The 13,301-nt window shown below is 50.1% G+C and overlaps 3 protein-coding genes across 4 annotated transcripts in view; all 3 read right to left on the reverse strand.

Annotated features, from left to right (window-relative positions):
• Positions 1–29: 29 nt before the first annotated feature.
• LOC108228752 (histone-lysine N-methyltransferase 2B-like) lies at positions 30–5,421 on the reverse strand. Its single transcript, XM_017404358.2, has 9 exons — positions 5,374–5,421; positions 3,759–3,926; positions 2,729–3,245; positions 1,744–1,796; positions 989–1,023; positions 845–910; positions 629–682; positions 399–551; positions 30–329 (listed from the first exon to the last, which is right to left on the reverse strand). Exons 2-9 carry the CDS (start codon positions 3,811–3,813, stop codon positions 138–140), a joined length of 1,125 nt encoding a protein of 374 aa, XP_017259847.1. The 5' UTR covers positions 3,814–3,926; positions 5,374–5,421; the 3' UTR covers positions 30–137.
• Positions 5,422–8,254: 2,833 nt separating this feature from the next.
• LOC108228750 (transcription factor GATA-3-like) lies at positions 8,255–10,279 on the reverse strand. Of its 2 annotated transcripts, XM_017404356.3 has the most exons (6): positions 9,923–10,279; positions 9,746–9,833; positions 9,027–9,315; positions 8,781–8,923; positions 8,547–8,672; positions 8,255–8,471 (listed from the first exon to the last, which is right to left on the reverse strand). In XM_017404356.3, exons 2-6 carry the CDS (start codon positions 9,818–9,820, stop codon positions 8,316–8,318), a joined length of 789 nt encoding a protein of 262 aa, XP_017259845.1. In that variant the 5' UTR covers positions 9,821–9,833; positions 9,923–10,279; the 3' UTR covers positions 8,255–8,315. The 2 variants fall into 2 exon arrangements, with proteins under 2 accessions (XP_017259845.1, XP_017259844.1); XM_017404355.3 differs by having other exon boundaries at positions 8,547–8,923.
• Positions 10,280–10,430: 151 nt separating this feature from the next.
• LOC108228751 (cyclin-dependent kinase 20) overlaps positions 10,431–13,301 on the reverse strand; it is a 7,605-nt gene continuing 4,734 nt past the window's right edge. The window contains 3 exon segments of the mRNA XM_037974460.1: positions 10,431–10,892; positions 11,557–11,712; positions 12,655–12,778. Of these exon segments, the coding sequence (XP_037830388.1) occupies positions 10,701–10,892; positions 11,557–11,712; positions 12,655–12,778 (472 nt within the window). The 3' untranslated portion in view covers positions 10,431–10,700.

A 13,301-nucleotide genomic window follows, 5' to 3' on the forward strand; every position in this document is an offset into this window, starting at 1 on the left:
AACAGGACCAGGTTTAGAGCTCTAACAGGACCGGGTTTTACGGCTCACTGAAAAGTAAACTTCACTGATGTTCATCAATGAACTGAACTTTGTCTCAGTTGTAAAAAGGTTCTTTAATGCTGAGGAACTGGAACCTTTCACAGCAGAACCAAAGACCAGTGGACCAAACAGAACACAGCAGAACATTCACCAACCTCCTCTGGTTCAGCAGCGTTCCTCTCAACGATCGGTTTCCTCAAGAGATAGGGTTCAGGTGGAGTTGCCGTGGTAACCGTCTCCTCTGGGAGTTGGATGTCGTCTGGTTCTGTCGTATATTTTCTCCCGATGTTCTGAGGAGAGGAACCAACTGTGAGCTGCAGGTCGCTCCCTGAGCAGCAGGGGGCGTCGCTCAGCCGTACCTCACACTGTCTCCACAGACACCTCTTCTTGAGCCGCGATGGACCGCCAAACTTCTTCATGTCCCGGCAGAAGTGACACATCATGCAGTCCTTCCTGAGGCAGGGCAGGCAGCGCCCACACGACAGCCGGCGCTTCAGCTTCTGCTCCTGCTCCTGCACACACAAAGGTCAGGACAGACCACGAGCCAGAACATCACCCACGGTTCCTCTCGCTGCCATCTGGAGCTCACTTTCACCGTGGGTCCTGATGATGCCGGGTCTGCAGTCTTCTTCCTCAGCACCATCTGGACAGCCAATCACAAGACAGACGAAGGTCACATGACAGGCAGAGCCCTCTACTCCTGCAGCTTCACAGAGCTCCATCTCTCCAGGCTCTCTTCCACCTGCTCCCTACCCTCACTGCAGATGACAACAAAAACAGCAGGTTCCACCTTCATCGACCTCACCTGCTTATTCTTCTCTTCCTCCTCATCGTCCTTTGAACTCCTGAGGACCCAGCGCTGACCCTGAACCTGAGCACAAAACCCTGAGGTCACACAGCGGACAGACAGACGGAAAGGTGGTGTGTGTGTGTGTGTGTGTGTGTGTACCTTCTTCAGCACCAAGCTGGTTAGATTGTTGTTCTCTGAAACCAGAAACAAGCAGAAGAAGAAGAAGAGTCAATGTTTGTGGAGAAAATCTCAGTCAGGTGAAATCAACCTGTGAACATCGTTCCACGATGAGCAGATCTGCTTTCCTCCACCTGAAACATCTCGTCTGGACTGTTTAACTCTGTATTATCTGGGTGTCCAAAAACTCTTCAGTTGATCCAAAATGCTGCTGCTGAGAGATCACAGTTCTCCGGTTTATATCTGGTTCCTAAAGGTTCTAACAGGAGAACAGGAGGCAGAACTTTCAGTTTCTGTGAGGCTGACGTCCTGCCTGCTGCTGGAGGACAAACTGTCCACATGTCCTCACTCTGCTGCTGGAGGACAAACTGTCCACATGTCCTCACTCTGCTGCTGGAGGACAAACTGTCCACATGTCCTCACTCTGCTGCTGTCTTCAGTTATTTCTATCATCTTCCCATAGAAACTCCACCTAAACCACTTCATGTCTGTCTGCATCTCTTTCCTGTCCTCTCTAACCCCGCTCGTCCTGGTCCTGGTTCTGGTTCTGGTCCTGGTCCTGGTCCTGGTTCTGGTTCTGGTCCTGGTCCTGGTCCTGGTCCTGGTTCTGGTTCTGGTCCTGGTCCTGGTTCTGGTTCTGGTCCTGGTCCTGGTTCTGGTTCTGGTTCTGCAGTGACTTGTGATGACTTTTCCTGTGAACTGGTATAAATAAACAGACAGGTGGACAGGTGTGTTACCTGCAGGGAAACTGCTGCGGTCTTTGTCTTTGTGTCCACAGGTGGACGTCTGGCTGTAAAACAGGAAAAGAAAACAACTGAAGGAAGAAAACAAGAACAAATACTTTCCATAGATCATTTCCTGTCTTTGAAGCAGTTTGTTCTTAGAGGTAGAAGGATTTCTGAACTAGCTGCTGTTTCAATTTGTCCACCAGGTGGCAGTACATTTCAACGCTATGATTTAATATCAACAGGTAGAACCTCCTGCAGTCTGTTCTATTAAAACATCAGGAGGTTCTAAAACACAAATCCATGTGTTTATGGAAACTATATTTACCTGATCCCAGTGAGTTATAATGTTTTTTAGATTTGTTCTCTTCATTTCATCCACTGAGACAAATATGTGAGCATCTGGGACAGACATGGACGAGGTCATCTGCAGTCCTGGGAAAGACAAAGTCCAGCTTCCTTCAGGTCAGGGTTTCAGGGCAGAATCTGGTCTTTATCAGGTTCTCCAAGGATTCCAGGTCAACAAAAACAACCAACAGATTCCATCGAGTCGTTAGTTAATAAACATCAGACCTCAGTTAGCAGGTCAAAGGTCAAAGCCTCTTCTCTCCAAAAACAACATGGCAGCTCGACTCAGGTACCAAGGAACCAAGAACCAGACCAGAGGACAGATGTTTACCCAGAATGCACTGCAGCTGTCAGCACGGCGGTGGAGGGCTGATGGTTTGGGCTGATCTGTCCGACAGCTGAAGCTTTGACCAAACTGGGTCAGAAAACCACAACGGAACGTTCCTGCTGCTACAGGAGGTTCTGCTGGATCAGGAGCTGGAACCATTTTAATAAATAATGACTCGGTGGCATTTGTTGTGTGTTTGTTGACCCGGGGTTGGATTCTTTTAGACCGGATCAGTTTGATTATGTCCTGAAAAGTGAAGCAGGGTGGACTTTCTTTTTCCCAGGTCTGTGTTTGTCCTGATTAGGCTCCTCCCTGTCTTACCTGGGGTCTTGTGATTGGCTCTTGCGCTCTGTGTGGGAGCTGTAGTTGTGGTCAGTCGTTTGCTGCTCAGTGTTTAAGTCTTCGTTGTTAGTGTTGTTGTGTAGTTGGAGGTGGGCGGAGTCAAAGGTGACAGAAGGACAGCGTGCCAGCCTCAGTCTTTTCTGGGGTTTCCAGGGCCCATCGTCAGGGGCGTGCTCGGCCTGAACTTTCACCTTCTTTACGAACCTCATTGATTTGTTGACGCCGTGGTTCGACTCCAGCGGCTTCATCCAGTCCAACTGTGGCCCCGGGTCACATGACCTCACCTGTTTGCTCCGCCTCCTGTCCTCCCTCTTCATCTTCAGCTGACTGGGCGAAGGACAGATGACGATCACGCACTTTTTGATGTCAGGGAAGAGCCGCCTCCAATGCTCCTCCTCCTCCTCCAGCGTCCTGGTCTCCATGGTAACTATAACATCTTTCCTAATTTTTTCAGGGGGTGGTTGGAGCTCCGCCCCCCCAGGACATCCTGTTAGTTCTGCAGAACAAGAAAAGTCTGGGTCAGAGATCTTTCTGTGAAACATTTAGAACCCGCAGCTGAAGAAGCGTCCCCCTCCTGCTCCCACACATCTGGAGAACCCAACAGCTGTGTGAGGACGCTGCTGGTCGACTTAAGCTCCGCCTCCGTCGCTGGATTTAGGACAGGCCACAGTAAGCAAGACCTCACTTCCCGTAACGTTCTCAGCCCACTCCTTCCCTCCCAGTCACAACACAGACGACCATTAAAGTGACTTTTGTTGTGCAGAAAGTAAAAATGTAGATCTCAGTCAGATCATTTAAAAAAGAACTAAATATTTATTATCATCACTTTATAATTTGTTTGTGTGAAGCATACTTTTACAACATCTTATATGTAGTTGATCAGAAACTTGTCTGTGTTTTCATCAGTGTTCCAGCAGGGGGCGCTAATGAGCAGAAACCTGAAGGGTTCCAACATAAGAACCCTGAGGTTCCTCTGATGTTCGTTAGAACTAAAATTAATCCTCCTTACCGTTCACCTCAAGCTCCGCCCCTAGATTCAATTTATCCAATTGTTTTTCAACCATCTCTGGATTTGAAGTAGCCCCGCCCTCTCTGCTACCGTGGCCAATGGCGGTGTGTCCTGCAGTCAGTGGGCGTGGCCTTGGAGGCCATGTTTATCCTCGGCAGTTGGAACATCCTGGAGATCAAACAGATTTCTGTCAGAACAGAAGAAGATTTGAACAAAATAACTTTGTTTTTACTTTTCTAAGAAGGTCAAAGGTCAGCATTAGGTTCTCCTTCATTCTTTACCCCGAGTCTCCAATAATTTCCTTCAGTTCTCTTGGTTCCTTAAAGAACATTTCAAAGTTCTCATACTTCAGTAATAATCTGAGGAGAAATCCTCACTGAGATGTTTTCACTTCAGGTTTGTTTTGATCCAATCAGGAAGATGATCAGGAGCTTCTTCAGTGGAGGTGAGAGTGGTGAGATGTGCAGTGTGAGTGCCAGGTGGGGGTGGGGGTCAACTCTGAGTCCCTTCCTGTTTGGTGATGGACCGTGATCTGTGCAGACGAGTGCAGTGAGAGTAGGGAGCAGGTGGTCCTAAAGGCTCAGTTTTATCTTCTGCATGTATGAGGGAGTGCTCCTCTTCTTCAGCACCTGTTTGTTGTGGCGTACCTCAAGGCTCCATTCTGGGTTCTGTTCTCTTTAGATCTGCTGACATTTTCAGTAAGTAAAACATTTATTTTCATTCTTATGTTGATGACATTTAAATATTCTTCTCTTTTAAACTGGATGTCCACCGCAGCCTCTGGAGTGTCCACAAAGTGATGAAACCAAGACTGAAATGATTGTGTTTGGAGATCGTTCTCCTGTCGGTGAGGTGACGGATATCCTTGCTCTTCTTGCTCCTCGTCTGTCAGAATTTTAGTTTTTATCAGTTAAACTGAAGATAACTGAGGCGTGCCTGCATCACTTGGAGATTGGACTGCCGTTCTCTGGATTTCGGTCTGGAACAATCGTGTCTCCATCACCTGCAGTGACTCCAGAACGCTGCTGGACGACTTTTAACAGAAGGCATGAACGCATCTCCACATTCCATTTGTTTTCATCCTGATTTAAGATTCTTTGATTCTTTTAAAGTTTTAAAGTCAAATTATTTATTTAACTTCTTTTAGTGATGCTGTGGACAGGTTCTTTTTTGGTTTCATTCTGCTGTTCTTTCCAATAAGCACCTAAAGCATGCCCAGACCATGATAAACCCCCACCGTGTTCAACAGATGGACTCTTCCCGGATCTGACTCTTTCAGGAAAATCACCCCTGAATTCCACACGGCAGCGCAAAGCATGCTGGGAAATGTAGAAGCTCTGTGCATCAGTGCGCGAGCTGCCTATCACAGCCACACGTACACGTGCACGCGCACAGGCACGGGCGCGCGTTTCCACACGCGCAGCCGGGAGCCGACATGTTTTGCTGAGCTCCGGAGCTCCGGAGCTCCTCAGCGGTGATCTGAGGCTCCTCCTGCGGCCTGCGGGGCTCCTGTCCCGGGCTGGGGGCTCACCTGTGTCCGGCCTCACCTGGGACGCGCTCGTGCTTCCTGTAATCTGTAAAGTGAGGTGAATTAAAGCAGTTTAAAGTGCCTCACCGCTCAGAGAGCCTCCTGCTCCGCCTCTGCTCCTCTGCTGCCTTCAGGGTCCGCACCGAGGGGCGGAATTCTCAAGCTGCTACAGAGAAACACACATTTAATTAGCTTTAGAGCTCAAATTCACACTTTCAGTCATACATTCAAGTAATCACAAGTATAGTTCTGAGTACTGGCTCTAACTCGTTATTTACATCATGTCTGAAGGGCTGATTTGTATCAACTTATTTAAATATTTACAGAAGAATTTTGCTTCCATCACACGTGTTTTGACAGATTTATTACAAAAGTCTTCTAAATCACCCAGTCCTCAGTGCGGAAACGATTCAAACATGTTCCTAAAATAAGATGGAAGAAAAGACACCGTCTCCGAGGGGTCCCTGAAGGCACCATCTTCACGGCGCTGCCTCTGAGCATGCGCAGAAAGTGGGTCAATCAGATTGGTCAGTTTGTGAAAACAGGAAACATTTGAAATCCCGTTCAGTGAGTCAGAAACAGCAGGGGTTAGTTAGTTAGTTAGTTAGTTAGCTTGTTTAATTGATTACTTGTTAGTTAGTTAGTTAGTTAGTTAGTTAGTTAGTTGTTTAGGCTGAGTACAGAAAGCCGCCCTGTTTGTTTCCAGCTGCAGCTTTAAAACAGATTTTATGGAAGAATTAAAGTTAGAAAACAACAAGAATTCATTTCACCATCAGTCTGCAGGAAGAACAGAGCAAATTATTTATTTATAAAAGAAAATTTCTTCAGAAGAAATTATGGGATGGTTCTGATGAAGCTAATATTTCTTGTTGTCTCATCAGCTGCTGTTACCATGGAGACAGGTACAGGAGGCGTTACAGCTTCTGTTACCATGGAGACAGGAGGGGTTACAGCTGCTGTTACCATGGAGACAGGTACAGGAGGTGTTAAAGCTTCTGTTACCATGGAGACAGGAGGTGTTACAGCTTCTGTTACCATGGAGACAGGAGGTGTTACAGCTTCTGTTACCATGGAGACAAAGACAGGAGGGGTTACAGCTTCTGTTACCATGGAGACAGAGACAGGAGGGGTTACAGCTGCTGTTACCATGGAGACAGGAGGGGTTACAGATGCTGTTACCATGGAGACAGGAGGGGTTACAGCTGCTGTTACCATGGAGACAGGAGGGGTTACAGCTGCTGTTACCATGGAGACAGGAGGGGTTACAGCTTCTGTTACCATGGAGACAAAGACAGGAGGGGTTACAGCTTCTGTTACCATGGAGACAGAGACAGGAGGGGTTACAGCTGCTGTTACCATGGAGACAGGAGGGGTTACAGCTGCTGTTACCATGGAGACAGGAGGTGTTACAGCTTCTGTTACCATGGAGACAGGAGGGGTTTTGTCGTTTAGTTCTGATTCGTTGAATTCTTTCAGCCTCAGGAAGTTTCTCTGAGTCTCAATCATCACTCTGCAGTTTCTTCATTTGTTCTCTCAGATCTTTGTCTGCGGTCAGAGGAACCGAGCAGCAGGTACCTGACCCCGACTGACCCCCGCTGACCCCACTGACCTTTGACCCTGCTTTCTGCACCCACCTTCAGGCCGGCGGTCACCTGTGAGCGGCAGCTCTGCAGGTTTCAGGGTCGGCTTGGTTTCTGACAGTTTAACGTCTGCCGGCAGCAGAGACGAGGTGATGTGACCACGCTGTAACTGTCTGAGTGTGTGTGCAGCTCATCTAGTCACACAGGAGTGTGTGTGTTGTGGTTGCTGATGCTTCGTGCCGTTTGTGCCGTTGATGTCTGGACGCCTCACACACACACACACACACACACACTGAGAATGTGCACGGCATCTCTGGCCGGCCTCAGACCACCAACCGGCCTCTCTTCATCTCCCTTTTCCTCTCTTGGCCTTTTTTTTCTGGGTCCGGAAAACCAGAACCTCCTGCGTTGCACAACATCGGCCTCCAGCAGCAGGAGGCTCTGAGGGGGGGCCACGGGGGCCGTGCTGCCTTCACTGTCTGCTCCGGCTGCACAAATCCCACATCTGTGCATCGCTCCAGGTGTGGCGAACCTGCGGGCCTGCCGGGGCCCCTGGGGGCCTCAGAGGTCAGCTTTAAATCAGAAAGTGATTTTCTGCTGATAGTTTCACTCAAACCAGAGGAACTGATGTTTAACCCGAATCTTCGTTGCAGCACCTTGATTCTTTTCTGTTTGAGCCGTTCTGTTGTAGATCAGCTGCTGTGTTTGGGATCATCGTCCTGTTTGTTGGACAGATGTCCTGAACAGGTCTTCCCAGGATTCTGGCCTCTGACTCCAAAAATACCCCAAATATCCTCAGGCGAACGACACAAATCCTGCTGGAAACTCACTAATATCTCATATTAAAGTCGAGCTGCCATCTTGGTTTTAGAGAGAAGAGGCTTTTAAACAAGCCATGACCTTTGACCTTTGACCTGCAAACAGTGGCCTGTAGAGGCTGAGATGGAGCTCATTTCTCTGAGCACTGCACGGTCTGACCTTCAGGGTGAATCTGTCTTAAATGTCTCCTCTTGTGACTCCAGATGACCTTTGACCCTTCTCAGATTGACGGGCAGCAGCAGCTGCTCCTCTGAGGTCATTGCTGATGTCTTTCCGCCCTGGCGTTGTGTTAACACACACCTGGAGCTCCGGAGCAGCAGAACCTCAGCAGAACCTGAGCAGAACCTGGTCCTGAACCTCTGAGATCCTGAGGCTGGAAGCAGTTTTGATTTTAGTTTTTGTTAAATAAATATCTTTTTTACTTTGTTTAGTTTATGTTTAGCCATCCTGACTGGATTTAACCATCTGATTGGACAGAAAGCGACACACCTGCCCTGTGGCAGAGTTCAAAGGTCACATTTCCTGTTGTGATTTTAGGAACAAAAAGAATGAAAAGTCAGAAGCAAATGAAATGTTTATTTGTTTATTAAATGTTGGTAAACATAAACAAACGTATCCATTCGCCAAGCATCAACAGATAGTCTCCTCCCTCCCAGTGACACCAGGACCGGGTGATGGGCGGGGCCAGTTCGAGCTCTCTGATTGGTCACGTCTCCCCCTCTTCTTGGTCACTTGACGGTTTCTGGTTTGGATTTCTTCTTTCTTCAGGCTGAGCGGCCGTCTGACCTGCAGACAGCCGGGTCAGCATCAGAACCCGGGACTCTGAGTGGCGCCGGCACCAGCTCGGCTCACGTGGCATACCTGGTGCAGCTTGTAGTAGAGGCCGCAGGCGTTGCAGACGGGATCTCCTGCAGCGTTCCTCCTCCACAGAGTCGTGGTTTCAGTCCCACAGTTGGAACACCGAGTTCCTCTTCGGACCGCCGGCGCCTGAAACACGAAACCGTCAGAGCTGAGCAGAAAGATGTTTTCACCTGGAGTCAGGTGGATTATAGGGTGTGTGTGTGTGTGTGTGTGTGTGTGTGCATGCGCTCTCACAGCCCTCCTCTTCGGCCTCAGCAGCGGCGTGTTCCTGCTGACTTCCTGTTTCCTGCTGCAGGTGTAACACAGGTGTTTACCTGCTGAGTCTCTCCTCCACAGGGGGGCGCTGCTTACCCCGCAGCTCACACACACTCTCTGTTCTGCACACACACACACACACACACGGTGTGCTGACATTGGTGGGTGGGTCTAATGCGTCAACCAATCACAGACTCAGCACTAACCTGACACACAGACACTCACCTGGTGAACACCTGTCAGCTGAAGACCAATCACCTGCTGAGGAGGAGGGAGGAGAGAACGAGTCGCCATAGAAACGGCTCCACTCAGATGCTGAGGACAGGAGGAAGTCAGGGGGAGGAGTCAGAGCGAGATGCCCATATAAAGCTGAGGAAGGAGGCAGGCTGTAGGCAGAGCTGAATGATTGACAGCTGAGATCGTCCAACCAGGGAGAAGGACTGAGGAGCTGAAGGTGAGCGTCACTGGAAGGGCAACGTGATTGGAGGAGAAAGTTTGAAGGGGCGGAGCCAACCTGGAAAAGATGAATTAAAGAATAAAGAGAATGAGGAGGAGGAGCAGGAGGAGCAGAAGGAGCAGGAAGAGGAGGAGAAGGAGGAGCAGAAGGAGAAGGAGGAGCAGAAGGAGAAGGATGAGGAGGAGGAGGAGGAGGAGCAGCAGAAGGAGGAGCAGGAGGAGGAGGAGGAGGAGCAGGAGGAGCAGGAGCAGAAGGAGGAGCAGGAGGAGGTTTTAGGACAGAACAGATTCCAGATTTAATCCTGTTTGATGAATCAGAACGAATAAAGTTTTTCTGTCTTTTTTAACCCTTCAGTTTGTCGTTTCTGTTCTCAACAAGCAGCTAAATGAAACAACACAATATTTACTCATTCCAACAAAGGTTCTACAAACTGCTCCCTGCAGCAGAGAAACAATCGGGTCCGAAATGTTCCCACTGAGATCCTGACCTCCGTGTTGAAACCTGAAGATGTTCCACACCTGGTGACCGAGGACCAATCAGCTGCTGGCAGATAATCAGACATTTCCCCTGGGATTCTGAGGAAGGAGACAGAGTGAGACCTCCTGTTTCACACAGGATCTCTGATACAACAACAAAAAAAGAAGAAAATAAAAAAATGACTCACAGAGACTGAAGAGCTGCTCAGTGTCAGAGGTTAACTGTATCAGAGCGAAGAGGAGTGTGCTGTGAGGAAGAGGAGGAGGAGGAGGGTCACCACGAGGAGGAGGAGGAGGAGGAAGCCTGGGACTCCTCCTCCAAAGATGAGCAGCTGCTGAAACTGAATTCATCCGTTCATCACGTCTCATATGAAGAGAATCTAAAGCTGTGGCATCTTCATGATGAAGATGAGGATGATGAGGATGAGGATGAAGATGATGATGGTGATGAAGATGAGGATGATGATGAGGAGGATGATGGTGATGAAGATGATGGGGAGGATGATGGTGATGATGATGAGGATGATGAAGATGATGATGATGATGATGATGATGATGATGTGACCTTCAGCGTGGAGCCCGTTCCTCCTGGGTGAGGATCTCTGCAGCCTGTGATCTGAGGGTCAAAGGTCACTGACCTGCTCCTCCGCAGTCAGGTGCAGCTTCAGGCTGACGGCAGAAAGGATCAGACGTTCCTGACGTTCCTTTCATTTTATTTAAACAACGTTCTGAAGCAGAACCCAGTTAGACACAAAGAGCCACACAGAACATCAAGAAACTTCACATCACAAAGATTCAGTTCATAAAAAGCTTCTGCCAACAGAACCGAGCTGCTGGAAGCAGAAGAACAGGAAGTCAGGAGGAAGTTCTTCTGAAAATCATCTCGTTGTTTCTCTTCTGTGTTGTGGTCACAGTAAAGGTTCTGTTCTCCTGAAGGTCCACCTCCACAGCTTTAATGGGACCTGCTCAGAGGCAGGAGGCATGAGGCTGCAGCAGCATGGGGTTCACGGCGCTGTTCTGCAGGGGCAGGTCCACGGAGAAGTCTGTGGGCGGAGCCTGGAGGCGCTGACGGAGCGGTCGGCCCCCCCTGTAAGGGACGGGCAGCTCCGAGTGGTGAGCAGGAAGAGGAGAGCTGAAGAAGTACGGATGAAGGAGAGCCTGGAGATGAAAACCACAATAAAGCTTTTTACTTCAGATCAAACTGTTTGTTTCAAACTTCAAGGTTCATGTAGTGGCCCTGCAGCGCGGACCGCTGTAGACCCCTGTGGACCCCTGTGGGACCCCTGTGGGACCCCTGTGGACACCTGTGGACCCCCGTGGACCCCTGTGGGACCCCTGTGGACCCCTGTGGACCCCTGTGGACCCCCGTGGACCCCTCTGGACCCCTGTGGACCCCCGTGGACCCCTCTGGACCCCTGTGGATCCCTGTGGACCCCTGTGGACCCCCGTGGACCCCTCTGGACCCCTGTGGACCCCTGTGGACCCCTGTGGACCCCCGTGGACCCCTCTGGACCCCTGTGGACCCCTGTGGACCCCCGTGGACCCCTCTGGACCTCAGTGGAACCCTGTGGACCCCAATGTTTCTCTGTGGGACACCTGTGGACCCCAGTGGAACCCCTGTAGACCCCTGTGGACCCCTGTGGACCCCAGTGGACCCCCGTGGACCTCTATGGACCCCAGTGGACCCCAGTGGACCCTCCACCTTTATTCAAACAGTTTCTAGTTCCAGCAGAGTCCACCAGGGGTCCTCAGAACCGAGTGTTTCAGGTCTGTAAAACCCTGGACTCAGAGAAGTCCTCTGGTTCTCCTTCCTGTCTCCTACCTGTCGGGCGGAGCAGCGCTGTCTGGACGGGTACACCAGAAACTTGTAGAGCAGATGGACGGCCTGAGGGGACGTGTCCGGGACGATGTCCTCCAGTGGGATCGCTGGGTTCTCCTTGAACGTGATTTTATTGTAGTCTGGCAGCTCCACCATCTCCTGCAGACAGAGAGAACGTCGTCACAGAACTCTAGAGAACCAGCCTTCAGTTTTTACTCTTCAGTCCAGATTTCTGTGTTCGTCTCACGGCTTCAAATAAAACGAACCAAAAAGATCGTTTTGAGACGTTCCATGAAGTCCAGTCCAGGTTGGTGGGCCTCAAGGAACTGTTCTGGTTCCTAAAGATTCTGTTTTTCAGTCCAGAAGGTTCTGCTGACATTAAAGGCAGTTTTTTTTAGCTAGATCTCATGAAGGTTCCCCCAAAGGTTTCTAATCTGTCATTAACAAAAGTTCATGTACCTCTCACCAAAACCTCCCAACAGCTCCTCCAGAACTCTAAAGGAACACTGAAAGTACTGCAGTACTCTATCCCAAGAACCCAAAATCTCCACAAGAACCCTAAAGCTCCAGTGGAACTCCACCCTTAGAACCCAAAGATCTCAGCATCTTTTCGATTGCCGGCATAAGAGGACGTTACTGCCAACCTTAACACCTCCTCCAGAATTCCCCAAGAACTCCAGTGCTTTTTCTAGAACCTCCAATAACTCCTTTAGAACTTTAGAGGAACCACAAAGTCTCTTGTGGACCTCAGACCCCAGACCTCCTTCAGAACCCCAACTTCTATTTACTCCAAAACCCAACACCTCTAGATCCTCCAATAACTTCCTGGAATTTCACAAGAACCCCAAAGTGTGTTCTGGAGCTCCTCACTAAGAACCCTGAATCCTGCTGAGAACCTCCAGAGTCATGCAGGACGAGGTCTGAATGAAAGGCAGGTGAACCCCGGGACAGAACCAGAACCCTGGTCTCAGGAGGAGCTGGAGAGCGTTTCTGAGGACCTGTTGCCTTCATGACCCGACCACAGATCCACAGACGGGTTCTGCCTGTTCTTTCAATCATGTTTGGATCGGTTCTGGATTTCAGATGATGTTTGTGTCTCACAGGCCAGCTGTCCTGCGTCGGCGTTCCCAGCACTCTGAGGACGCAGCAGAGCTGTTCGATGTCGTTTTCTCCGGGGAACAGAGGAGAGGAGTTCAGCAGCTCCCCGAAAATACACCCGACGGCCCTGAAACACAGAGACGGCCGTGAGAACCGCTGAGAGAACCGCCAGGAGAACCGCCGTGAGAACCCTGAAACACAGAGACGGCCGTGAGACCTGCTGAGAGAACCGCCGTGAGAACCGCTGACAGAACCGCCGTGAGAACCACTGAGAGAACCGCTGAGAGAACCGCTGTGAGAACTGCCGTGAGAACTGCTGAGAGAACCACTGTGAGAACCCTGAAACACAGAGACGGCCGTGAGACCTGCTGAGAGAACCGCCGTGAGAACCGCTGACAGAACCACCGTGAGAACCACTGAGAGAACCGCTGAGAGAACCGCTGTGAGAACTGCCGTGAGAACTGCTGAGAGAACCACTGTGAGAACCCTGAAACACAGAGACGGCCGTGAGACCTGCTGAGAGAACCGCCGTGAGAACCGCTGAGAGAACCGCTGTGAGAACTGCTGAGAGAACTGCTGTGAGAACCGCTGAGAGAACCGCTGTGAGAACTGCTGAGAGAACCGCCGTGAGAACCGCTGACAGAACCGCC

This window comes from Kryptolebias marmoratus, unplaced genomic scaffold (genome assembly GCF_001649575.2).
Source record: "Kryptolebias marmoratus isolate JLee-2015 unplaced genomic scaffold, ASM164957v2 Scaffold62, whole genome shotgun sequence".
NCBI classification, from domain to species: domain Eukaryota; kingdom Metazoa; phylum Chordata; class Actinopteri; order Cyprinodontiformes; family Rivulidae; genus Kryptolebias; species Kryptolebias marmoratus.